Source organism: Hylobates moloch, unplaced genomic scaffold, assembly GCF_009828535.3.
Source record: "Hylobates moloch isolate HMO894 unplaced genomic scaffold, HMol_V3 SCAFFOLD_6, whole genome shotgun sequence".
In the NCBI taxonomy this organism is placed as follows: Eukaryota; Metazoa; Chordata; class Mammalia; order Primates; family Hylobatidae; genus Hylobates; species Hylobates moloch.
Genome location: NW_026652281.1, coordinates 52,563,212 through 52,575,981, shown reverse-complemented (window position 1 = coordinate 52,575,981; position 12,770 = coordinate 52,563,212). Strand labels below are relative to the sequence as shown.

The window sequence follows — 12,770 nt, the reverse complement described above, 5'->3', positions numbered from 1 at the left end:
CCCAGTTCATTGGGCCACCCTAGAGCCTGAGATACCATACTAAATACAAGTTGTAGTGTTCAACCTTGGGTTCACACTGGAATCACTCAGGAAGTTAAAAACATATATTGAATCTGCCCACTCCCTCCCCACCCCAAATAAATCTGTGTTTTATTTTGCTGGTCTGGCATACACACTGGGCATTACGACTTTTCAAAACTCCCAAGCGACTCTAAGGCATAGCCAGGGTTAAGAACCACTGCATTGGAAAGTAGTCAAGGAAACTTTTAAAAACTTAGGCTCATCTAGTTTCCCAGCTCGGAACACAAATATGAGGGTTTTGGTGGTTTTCTTTGTTGTTGTTGTTGTCAATTCAGGGAAGTATAATGAGAAAAAAGCAAAATTGCAAAGTTCATAATATGAAAGTGAAAACTCTCCATCTCCTCCCAAAGCAACCACTATTGTTTCTTTTGATTTTTCGAGAAAAAGTTTATGTACATACCTGCATGTTTGTATTTCAAAAAATAATTTTTGTTTACATTAGAGCACACCACATATAGTATTCTATGCTTTGCCTTTAATATTCATTACATCATGGACCTGTCCTTTGAGTATACAGTACACAGCTACGAAGTAATTCACATGTCTGTACTGTCGTGCTGTGTTTTATTGAACCATTCCTCCGTGTTAACACTTTAGCTATTTTCACTATTTCACTGCAATAAACTTTCTCTTTTTTTTTTGAGGTGGAGTTTTGCTCGTGTTGTCCAGGCTGGAGTGCAAGGGCGCGATCTCGGCTCACCGCAACCTCTGCCTCCTGGGTTCAAAGCGATTCTCCTGCCTCAGCCTCCCGAGTACCTGGGATTACAGGCATGGGCCACCACGCCTGGCTAATTTTGTATTTTTAGTAGAGACGGGGTTTCTCCATGTTGGTCAGGCTGGTCTCAAACTCCCGACCTCAGGTGATTCACCCGCCTCGGCCTCCCAAAGTACTGGGATTACAGGCGTGAGCCACCGCGCCAGGCCTTAACATCCTTATACATGGGTTACCAGCATCGCGACGACCTTCTGCGAATATTTTTATAGGGTAAATTCCTGAATGAAGTCGCTGGGCGCATCTAAAATTTGAAATAAATGTAATGAGATCAACAAACAACTAAAAAGTAAGCTGATGCTATCCACATTTGTCAAGCACACGAGTATGCCTACCAGTTTGAAGGTGCTGGCTCGGCGCTGTTGGCCAGAGATCTCTATCAACCAGGGTCATCTGCCGGCAATGCCATGGAGGCGGTCCCGGGGACGGGCCTTCTTGGGTCACGTGGACGGCCTCGCCCCGCCCTGTCGAGGCGCCGCGCGTGTCTGGAGCTCTGGCTCGTGCAGTAGCGTCACGCGGAGGCGGAGCGAGGACTCGGGGACAGTAAGTTCTGTTCTCGCCGCGCAGGGGGCGGGCTGGTGGGACCAGCTGCTTCCGGCCGGGCTGCGGGCGTGGACTCCGCGTTCCGGCTACGGCCCGGCCGCTGCGAGTCCTGAGGCCCTCCTGGGTTTCGGTTCAGCGTTAGTTAACGGTTAACCCGCCAGGGCAGGCTTCCGCCCAGGCACAGGAGACCCACTGAGCTTGTTCACCTTGAAACTTGGGCCACACCTGAGACCTGCCACCTCAGGGGGGTACGCGGGTCGTTTCTAACAAGCTTTCATGGCATTTGTGCCATGAAAGCTCTAAAGTATAGAAGCTGCTCCAGGGCTTCCGCAGCCCCGGCCGTCCTGGAGATGCTAGTCTCCTGGAGTCTGTGTCGAGAATTTAACAGCACCTGGACAGCCACGTGCAGTCTCAGAACTGCAGGTGGTCTTTACCGAAATGTTAAACACAACTTGAAGTTAGGCAGGATAACTGCCAGAGCTGGATAGAGGTGCCAGCTAACGCGCTGTGAGCGTTTTCTGCGGTTAGGCCTGCTCTAAACATTTGACATGTGTTAAAGCATTTATGTGCTTTATCCACACCCCTATGTGGCGGGCCCTTCTTACCGTAAAAGAAACTGCAGCACAGCGAAGTTAAGCAACTTGCCCCAAATCACGCAGAACTGGGATGCAAACCCAGGTCTAGCTCATTCGTGATCACAGTTCAACATCATACGATGGTGCTGATTTCCAGAGCAGCTCTGTGACTTTATATAAAATTATTGGGCAAGCGTTCAATTGTAAACATTCGTGAACATAGCTGTTGCACATTAGCGTTCCTTTTTTTAAAAAAAAATTCAGGACCATCTTTGGTGACAAATATCAAACTATATATATCACCAATATACATATTTGCTTTGCTAAAAGGTTTTTTTGTGTCTTCAGGGTAGTTTACTTGCAAGACCCATGTTTTTATAAAAACGTGGCTGCTACCTGAATAAAACTAATGCCTACCCCTTGGCGGTTTTGTGAAGACTAATGAACTATTATATTCAATGGGTCCAAGCAGTAGGCATTTATTGAAGGACAGCTATCTTTATCTATTATTATTCTGCCATTCAGAGAGATACCAAAACTACTCTTTAAGGCATTTCTTTTCCCTGCACATAAAAGCAAGGGTGTCATACTTGAGATAAGCATTCTGACAATGTGTAGGCAAAGTTTCCAGACTTGGTAAAAGCACCTTAGTCATGGCTCAAGAAGAGTGACAAGTAAGTACGTTTCACTTCATGTTTCTTTTGTCCCCCGTGTCTTGTGGAAATTTGAGTTACACTAAATATTTTTAAAAATTCCACTTGAATTTATTTCTTATGTTGGAAAGGGATCTAATAGTGACCGAGTATCCATTTAGCTAATTTGTAATTTTATATGGAGTTAGCACCTTTAGAAACCAATTTTAGGGACAGGCCAAAAATTTTTCTCGAAGAGAACGTGGAACACAACACCTAAATATTTCAGGGGGATGTTTTCATCTAGTCCCCAAATTGGATGAGTCCTTTAATTTTCTGTTTCATTCAGTTAAGATTCTACTATCTTAAAGTAGACTTAAAATCGAAATATATTGGGAATTTATGAATAGTTCATCAAAATAACGATAATTAAGGTGAACACATGGGCTTTCCCTGTTGTCTGAATGGATCGTGATATTCACAATAGTAAGGATAATATGGGTGTTAAATGTAAAAAGTCAAAAAGTCATCAGATATTATAAATAGTACCATTTAAGATACATAGAGGAAACTGTTGGCATATAAAATAATACTTTTCTAAGCAAAATGCAAGGCCATAATCATAGTTCTCTGAAACCTTTATCATTTAGCCCCAGTCTTCTCTGCTCCTTTCTTATCAGCCCCGTAAAAGTTCACCAGTTTTTCGGGTTGGAGGCAAACCTTGCAAAGACTGTAAGTTTGTAGTGACTCAAATTTGAGAAAGACCTGTATTTGGTTCTCATTTATTTGGAAGTTGGGAAAACATAATTAACTTTTGATATTATACTACATCTCTTGTATTTTGTTACTTTTTGATAGTAGTACTTTTCTATTTTTTGCCTGGAGGAAAAAAAAAGAACTATTCATTTATTTCCTCCTTTGGTGCCAAGTTTTGAAATTAGCTGTACAAAATTCTCAAATATTTCATTCATGACCTATGCACAGGCACATTCTCTGAGGATAGAAAGGGCAATTTTATTCCATTTTTGTTGGGTTTGGGGTCATTTGCTACATAAATATAGATTAGGATACAACTTAAATCTTGAAAAGAATAATTTTAATTTTAAGAAATAAGTAAATATTTTTAGACATTTAAGAAATGTTTATTATCCCCTTGCTTTTCTTTATATATTTACCCTATAGTACATATATCCATGAATAATATACTGTTTGGTTTTGCCACTTTTGTGATAAAAACAGAAACATACTCTGAATTCCTTTTTAAATTTTTCACTTGCAATTATGTTTTTTGAAATTAAGCCAACTTGATGTAGAGATACATTTTTCACTGCTGTACAGCATTCCATTGAATGAACATACACATTTTCCATTCTACTGTTGATGGGTTTTGTGTTGTTTTTGTTTTTTGCTGTTATAACTATTCTTATGTATGTTTCCTGGTGTACCTGTGCGCATTTCTGTGGCATATACCCAAAGTGGGATTATTATTGTTATGTTTAACTTTACTAGGTAATGCCAAACTCTGGTAGCACTAATTTATGTTATCACTAGCAGTTCCATATTTTCACTAATACTTGGTATAATTTTTTTGTAAGCCTGGTGGATAGAAAATAGTGTCACATTAATGGCTTGGCTTTGCATTTCCTTTGCGTTTTCCTACTAATGAGGCTGAGTCTTTACATATATTGGCCATTCAGATTTCTTTATTTGTGAAATGTTTGTTCATGTCTTGCCCACTTTTCTGTGATTATTTGTTCTTTTTTTACTGGCCTATAGGAGTTTTTCATATATTCTGAATCTCAAGCCTTTGTCAGTTATATGTATGCAAATTCCACATTTCTTTCTTTTCTTTTTCTTTAGCCTATTTCCCCTTCTTTTAGTTCATTCCTTTGTCTGTTCCCATTTTTCTTATTATTACCCCTCTGTTCTGTCACAAAATGTGATGAAGGCTGCATGCCCAACTCTGAAGGTAGATACTACCACCTGAGCAATTTGTGTTCTTTGAGTACCTGCCAAAATCAAATAAAACCAGATGACCATTCAGAAATAGTATTCCTGCCTCCTATCAGCCATAGCTAACCCAGAAAATCATGGCCATGGTCCTCTTTGCCTTTGCTTTAAAATAATAAACTTTTGCTTTTTTATTGTGAGATAATTTTTAAAAACAATATGTATTACTTTTCTATCCCCCTTTTTTTAAAAAAAATTGATTAGTTAGAGCAAGAATTAAAAATGCAAACTTCAGAGTACAAATTTGACATCCCTATAATTTTCTAAGCTTGATGTGTGTAATGCCTTCTTTTATACATTGAATTCAAAGCCCCTGCCTCTCCCCATCAACACACATGCACACATATACCTCTCTACCTACACCTCAATTTTGGAGCCCATACTTACAATGATATCTGATATCTGTCTTCTACGTGGCTCAGAACTATTTATCTCAAAATAGTGACCTATAAATTCTCTTTTTCTAAAGCTCACTCCTAACACACCAACAGAGATTTTACTCTTAATAATTTTTGTTTTATAAACTTACTTTTTAAATAAACCATGCTGTTTTTCAGCTAACATTTTAAAACTTCCAATCAATTATACAGGATTAAATAAATATTTAGAGAAGCCATCAGGAAAATTATCTGCAGAAGTCCTGAAGTCACTTGGCACTTCCATGAAAACAATTTCCCTTTTTTTGGGAAGGGACTAGCCCATAGTGTGTAACCATTCTAAGCTAGGTACACCGAGGTACAAATGCCTTCTTTAAAGAAGCTGGATAGCCCTGGGCGCGGTGGCTCGCGCCTGTAATCCTATCACATTAGGAGGCCGAGGCGGGCAGATCACGAGGTCAGGAGATCGAGATCATCCTGGCTAACACGGTGAAACCCCATCTCTACTAAAAATACAAAAAATTAGCCGGGTGTGGTGGTGGGTGCTTGTAGTCCCAGCTACTTGGGAGGCTGAGGCAGGAAAATGGCGTGAACCTGGGAGGTGGAGCTTGCAGTGAGCTGAGATGGAGCCACTGCACTCCAGCCTGGGCTACAGAGCGAGACTCCATCTCAAAAAAAAAAAAAAAAAAGAAGTTGGATATATGTGTTTTTATGTAAAATGGTAACCTAAGACTTGAGTGGAATTACAATGCAGATTCCTGTTGATCAAGGAAAGGTATATTATCATGTTGTTTAACTTCCTGTGAGATATTACAATATTACTATATTTGAAGAAGGTGTGAATGATGAAGTATCTTCCTAAAGTTAGAGTAGTTATTTGAAGTTGACACCTGATTTGTAATTTTGTTAAATATTTGTAGACAAGTGTGTGTTTAATATCTTGAGCATTCCACAGCAAACTTCTTTTAAAAAAATATTTTTAGAGACAGGGTCTCACTCTGTTGCCCAGGCTGGAGTACAGTGGTATGATCATAGCTCAGTGAAGCCTCAAACTCCTGGGCTCAAGTGATCCTCCTGACTCAGCCTCCCAAGCAGCCAACCCTACAGGCAAGTACCAACCCACCTGGGTAATTTTTAAAAAACATTTTTATGTAGAGCTGGGTCTCGATATGTTGCCTAGGCTGGTCTTGAATTCTTGGCAATTGATCTTCCCACCGCGGCCTCCCAAAGTGCTGGGATTACAGGTGTGAGCCACTGGCCTGGGTCATTATTTTGATTCAAGGACAGGATCAAACCTATAACCCTTAAGCCTGTTCCTAAAAATAATATTGAGATATTTCTTAGTCTTGATTTTTTTCCCACCTTTTAATTTCTATATTTGGCCGAAAGGATATTAAAGAGTGGAATAGGAGACAAACTTTAGAAATACAGGGAAAAGAGAGTAGTAATGGTTATATTCTGAATATAAGGTCTTACTTGGATGCTAATCAGTATTTGATTTCTAGGAGGGTGGATGTATAGGGAGTAAGTGAACTTACAAAGAGAAAAGGATATAGGGTAGGCCAACTCTTTATAGAACAACCAAAGTTTCAGGACAGTTTCCTAGGAACTTCGAGTTTTATTCATGTATTATTTATTGTTTAGTACACAGGCGTGACCAGCATTGGAATTTATTTGGCCTCATTGCCTGCGTTTTTTTTTCTAGGTTACCACCTATTCGCAATTCAGGGAGAATATAAGATAGAGAAGAAAGCTATGAATGAATTACATTTGATTAGCAATAGATTGGACACTCTACTGATCTTGTCTCTCTACAACCTCTCTTCCACCTGCCCTCTAAATGTTGAAGTGCTTCAGGAATTGTCTTAGACCTTCTTCCTTATCTACACTTCCTCTCCAAGTGAGTCCATAGAATTCTATAACCTGGAAACTCCCCAGTTTTTCTCTCTAGAAATTCTCGACTTTAGTCTCATATATCTGGTTGCTGACTTGACATCTCTACTTGGATGTCTCTGAGATACCTTAAACTCAATATGTGTAAAATGTATATAGCTCTTGATTTTCCATCCTGCAAAAATACCATTCATTTCTTGGCCTTTCTCCTCACAGTCTTTGGCACTACAGTTCACCTAGCTGCACAAACCTAAAACTTGGGAGTCATCTTTCTTTATTTTTCTGTAGCATCTTCATTCTAGTTCATCAACCCAACTTCTCTGTACTATAAAATTAAAATAATAATACCTTTTTAGTAACATGGAGGATTAAAGGAGTTAATAAATAAATGTAGCCTTTGAATAGTGCCTGGCACATAGTTAACACAATATAATTGTAGCTACTACTGCTACTGTTATTATTACTTTTTATCCCCTACAGCGTCAACCCCCTGGGGCAAGCCACCATCTTTTTCATGGACCCCTAGCTTTCTGATTTCTGGGCATCCATTGTTGTTTTGCTATAATCCATTCTCCACAGAGCTGGGGCATTCTTTCAAAAAGAAATCAAGTCACACTTTCCTGCTTTATACTCTTTAGTGGCTTTCCTTTGCTCTTAGAGTAAAATCCACACACAGCACTGCACAACCTGGCTCCTGCCTATTTACCAATCTTGCATATTATGTTCCAGTCTTCTGGAACACATTCACCAAGCCTTTTCTTTCCTTCAGGATTTTGTATTTGCTCTTCCTTCAGTATGGAATTCTCTTCCCCCAGCTGTTGGCATGTCTAGTTCATTTGCATTTTGGGCATTTCAGCTCAGCTGTCATCTCAGTGACCAGTTTTTATCTGAGGTAAGAAAATGAAAGGTTTTCATTCATACCCATCTTCTCTTGCTGTAATAGCTATCTGGTTGTGCCTGTAAGAGCCAACTGTGTACTCCAGGCAAAACCAAGTGGACCACCTTAGCCAAGAGGCTGAAGACTATTCAGCCAATCAAAGAATCCTGCCTTCAGCAGAAGGCTGAAAACAATGCAGATAACTGAATGTTGTTTAGTGTTGGATTTGATAGGAAATAAAGGGACAGTGAAACTTAAATCTCTATGTTTTACAAGTTCTGAAATTTCCTTCTTGACCTTGAAATGAATCTAATACAACTCTAGCCTCAGAGTGAGGAATCCTCCCTAATTTTGGCAGTCTTTGAGTCTCTAACGCAAAGTAATGACTACCTACTTAATATAATCCAGTATTTATGGCCGGGCGCAGTAGCTCACGTCTGTAATCCCAGCACTTTGGGAGACTGAGGTGGGCGGATTACTTAAGGTCAGGAGTTTGAGACCAGCCTGGCCAACACAGCAAAACCTGTCTCTACTAAAAATACAAAAATTAGCCAGGTGTGGTGGTGGGCTCCTGTAATCGCAGCTACTCAGGAGGGCAAGGCAGGAGAATCCCTTGAACCTGGGAGGCAGAGGATGCAGTGAGCTGAGATCATGCTACTGCACTCCAGCCTGGGTGACAGAGTGAGACTCTGTCTCAAAATAATAATAATCCAGTATTTATAAATGTTTTATATAGCTACAGAAAGTGCCTCCATAAATCTTGAAAAGTCCAAACTATTCATTCTTATGGTTATCTCCATTAAGTTGGAACCAAATTAGTGAATACTTCTTGTAACTTTCCTTCTTTATGTTCAACTAGCATGAATCTTGATGGCTCTGCACAAGATCCTGAAAAGAGGGAATATTCTTCTGTCTGTGTGGGCAGAGAAGATGACATTAAAAAATCCGAAAGAATGACAGCTGTTGTCCATGATAGAGAAGTGGTCATTTTCTACCACAAGGGAGAATATCATGCTATGGATATTCGCTGTTACCGTAAGATTTTATTTTTCATTTGTAAAACTTTAAACCATAAAACTATCAAAATTTCAGTTTTTTAGTGACTGCAGGTAATATTCAATTCCTTTTCAGACTCAGGAGGACCTTTACATTTGGGAGATATAGAGGTATGTAAAATTAAATTTATTTTCAGCAAATTCAGCAAATATATTCAAAAATAATTTATAATTGGTTTGAACTATATTTTAATGCTTTGAATATAATTTCAAGTATTCTGGGAATTCATAAGATAAATATGAGAAATATGCATATATTTTGACCTAGCAATTATACTCTATATCTATTCTATGGCCATAATTGCACAGATGTTAAAGTATTTGTATAGGAATGATTCATTGTAGCATTATTTATTATAATGAATAATTGAAGGCAACCTAAATGTTTTAACAATTGGAAACTGGTTAAATAAATTATGATACAGGCATGCTGTGGAATAACTGTACCGTGCAATCATTAAATTAATGAGGCAGATCTATATGGGTATGGAGAGATGTGAACAATGTATTTGTGACTGAAAAAAGCAAGTCATAGGATGATAATAGTCTTATGAGATTTCATTTTTTCATCAAAAAGAATAGTCACTTTTTACTGTATACACTGCAAAATTTGAATTTTTACAATGAGTATATATTACTTTTATAATATAATGAAAATATACAGTATAAATATGTTTTTAAAGAAATAAACCACACTGTAGTCTTAACTGAGGAGGAATATGGGAAGTTGTCTTTGCTTCCTTGGGATTCCAAAACTAGTCACCTAATTTCTTGTTTCTTCATGAAATTGGTCTCTTTCTCTCTAACCGATGCAAAGTACAAGCTTGAACTTAGCATTCCACTCTCTCTATACTTGATGAGTGTACACACCTGTCCTCATGTTAAAGAACGTATGTGTGTTTATTTTTTCTATTTTTTACCGTTGTCCAAACCCACATATGTGAATCTTTGCTGACAGTTTTATGTAATGTAAATTATGAAAATGTGAATCTTTGCTGACAGTTTTATGAAAGTACAAATCAGTATTCCTGCACTTTTGGATACAGAGGGGAAAATGAAAGCACCCACTTACATTTGTGAGCTGATAATAGTTCCATAGAATTTTCTCCAGTTTCAGTCCATGAGAGCTTGAAGTCCATAAACCAGCAACTTTGGTATCACATGGGAGCTTCTTAGACTGCAGAATCTTGTCACCCCAACCCCTTAGACCTACTACATTTAAACAGAGAGATATGCATTGAAACAAGATCCAGGTGCTTCCTATATTTTTTAAAGTTTGAGAAGCACTTCACCAAGACAGTTAAAAAGTTGAGAATTAACTACTTTGGATCACAAATTGCTCTTCTATTATCATATGCACTCATGCTTTTAGTAACTCCTTTTGAATTTATATCTGAACCTTACAGTTCTAGAAGCTAGTGAAAATTCCTATAGAAGCACTTGAAGTCCTTGCCCCATTTCTGTCAAGGAGGCGACATTAACATCTAATAGATAACAGCACAGCTGCAGTCACATGGTTTAGTTGCCTGAGCATGTCAGTCTTCTGATAGAGCTCTAACTGGCTTTCTAATCAACTGTAAAAGAGCTTGATGACTCTTCTCAGATTAGGATCTGCTGTATGCTGAATAATTTGTACATAGGAGGAAAAAAGCAAAGCTAACCTGTTTTTTAACCTGGTTCTTCTGCAGCAGATTCTCTTCAGAGTCTATGGTGTATCAAGAACATTTGACATGTCAGAATATTAAATGAGTTATTCTCTTCCCCAGGATTTTGGTGGACGACCGTGTATAGTTTGCCCCTGGCATAAATACAAAATTACTTTGGCAACAGGAGAAGGTCTGTACCAGTCTATAAACCCTAAAGATCCATCGGCAAAACCCAAGTGGTGCTCCAAAGGAATAAAGCAAAGGATTCACACAGTGACAGTAGACAATGGAAATATTTATGTGACTCTTTCTAATGAACCTTTTAAGTGTGACTCTGATTTTTATGCCACTGGAGACTTCAAAGTAATTAAGAGTTCTTCCTGATAAAAAATATATAGAAATGAAAAATATTGTGTATGTTGAAAACATTTTTAGAATAACTCTGCTTCAATTTTAAAGGTGATGAAATTTTTCAACGTAGGCACAACTATTTAAAATTCATATACATTTGAGAGGTTTAAGAGCACACATACTTAGTATGATGTAAGGATTATCATCAGGATCAATAGAATACATTTTATCGAATCTTCTGGATTAATTAGAACCTGAAGGTTATAGGTTTGGCATGTTCTGTTTAAGAAGGATGAAAATAAATTTGGAGTAAACAAATAATAGGTAACAATTAAGGTTTAGTGAGAAAAATTTTAATTTAAAAAATATAATTTTTAAAATAGGAAAAAAAATCCCTGTTTGATGTAGCAGACTTAATTCTGGAAAAGTTGTAGTATATACAAATAAACAGACTATATAATGAACTTCCATCACTCAGCTTTAACAGTTATCAGCATTCTTCCATTCTTGTTTTATTTATACCTCTATGGATTCCCTACCTCTGCTATTTGATTATTATTTTTACATTTTTAGGAAAGTTTAAATACATTGAAATGTTCACATCTGAACTGTGAAACTTTCCTAAATAACATAGCAGACTTTTTATACTTAAAAAATGCCTCCAAAAATGAGATAAGTTTACCTGCTGAACTTGAAAATAAGAAACTTAACCACTGTTAAGCGATCTGTGATCAAGGCAGATCTTGAAGTAAGGAAGCCAGACACAGCTGCTGCCCAGCCATGAGAGATGTAAAGTCTCCTACTCAGTGAGCCAATGTACTTTGAATGCCTATATGAAATTTTCAAATAAAGGTTTTTAAAAACGTTTTAGAACTTTGTGAATGTGTGCACAACTAAGTGTCTCCTATAAATATTATAGAGAGGAGATTTAGGGTTTTGTTCCTTGGAGTTCCCAGGCAAGGTTGATGTTCAGTTGGTTCACCCTGGTTTTATCATGTCAGTTATTTATGGTCAGTACCGTTCAGTGGCCTGGTGCTCATACCATACCAGTTGTAATGTATTTAAAATAACACCCCAAGCACCCCCACCATGCAGAAATCGGCAGCACATAGTGGTGATTTTTGCATGGTCAGTACTCATGCAAAAATCACCACTATGTGGGACCAGAAATAGCTAAAATGAGTAGATGATAAATTCAGAGTGAGAAGAACTGTGAAGATTGGAACCTAGTCTCAAAGCACAGTAGTATTTTTAGAGGAATAGAATTAAGAATCTAAATCTAATACTTAACATTCTAAGGAGCCGACCTGGACTCTTTCCCTTGGTTATTATAAAAATAGTAAATGAGTAAGGTCTGTATAGTAAAGACTCTGCTTACAGGGACCTTTACTACATATTATTACACTTCCTTTTCTGTTGGAGTTTGGATAGCATGAGTAGCACTTGGTCCTCATTTCTCAGACAACCAATGAACCAGACTTGGGCTTTTTATAGATACTGTTTGTGGTAGCAGCTACTCACTAAGTACAGAAAATGTACTATCTCTCAGGAAGGTACATCCCAGTCTATTCTATCATGTGATAATCCTTCAATGCCCAGTCAGGTCTTAACACGTGTCCAGAATATAAAGTGTATAGAAGAAATCAAAGTACTTTCTTCAGGCAAAAACTGTAGCCCTGGTTTGCAGGAATAATTACAAAAATATTTTCTCATAGGAGCCACTGGCAATAATGAGTAGTGTGCTCTTGATTTTTCATTCTAAGTTTGTATCTCTAAATCTAGAAATAAAAATCATATCATGTACTGTCTTCATATACAGAAATCTTCTCATCACATTTGTAAATAATATTTTGTCTTATAAATTTATGACATCTGTGAATTGCAAATCCTTCATAACTTTACAAGTGATTTACAAAATAATAATAGGCAGACTCAAACTCTCCAGTCTGCATATAAAA

At 37.8% G+C, this 12,770-nt stretch overlaps 1 protein-coding gene across 3 annotated transcripts; it reads left to right on the top strand.

Annotated features, from left to right (window-relative positions):
• The first annotated feature begins 1,345 nt into the window (after window positions 1-1,345).
• Window positions 1,346-11,679, top strand: RFESD (Rieske Fe-S domain containing). Of its 3 annotated transcripts, XM_032156800.2 has the most exons (6): window positions 1,346-1,396; window positions 6,696-6,890; window positions 7,678-7,775; window positions 8,620-8,795; window positions 8,892-8,926; window positions 10,582-11,679. In XM_032156800.2, the coding sequence occupies exons 2-6, from the start codon at window positions 6,831-6,833 to the stop codon at window positions 10,843-10,845; spliced, it is 633 nt and encodes a 210-aa protein (XP_032012691.1). In that variant the 5' UTR covers window positions 1,346-1,396; window positions 6,696-6,830; the 3' UTR covers window positions 10,846-11,679. The 3 variants fall into 3 exon arrangements, with proteins under 3 accessions (XP_032012691.1, XP_032012695.1, XP_058296691.1); XM_032156804.2 differs by lacking the exons at window positions 6,696-6,890; window positions 7,678-7,775 and having other exon boundaries at window positions 1,347-1,396; XM_058440708.1 differs by lacking the exons at window positions 1,346-1,396; window positions 6,696-6,890; window positions 7,678-7,775 and adding an exon at window positions 1,543-2,645.
• Window positions 11,680-12,770: the final 1,091 nt, after the last annotated feature.

Coding starts and splice junctions, on each gene's coding strand:
- RFESD (XM_032156800.2), top strand. CDS start 6,831: ATGTTGAAGTGCTTCAGGAATTGTCTTAGACCTTCTTCCTTATCTACA. Junction 6,891..7,677: donor TATCTACACTTCCTCTCCAA/GTGAGTCCATAG, acceptor CTCTTCCTTCAG/TATGGAATTCTCTTCCCCCA. Junction 8,927..10,581: donor TACATTTGGGAGATATAGAG/GTATGTAAAATT, acceptor TCTCTTCCCCAG/GATTTTGGTGGACGACCGTG.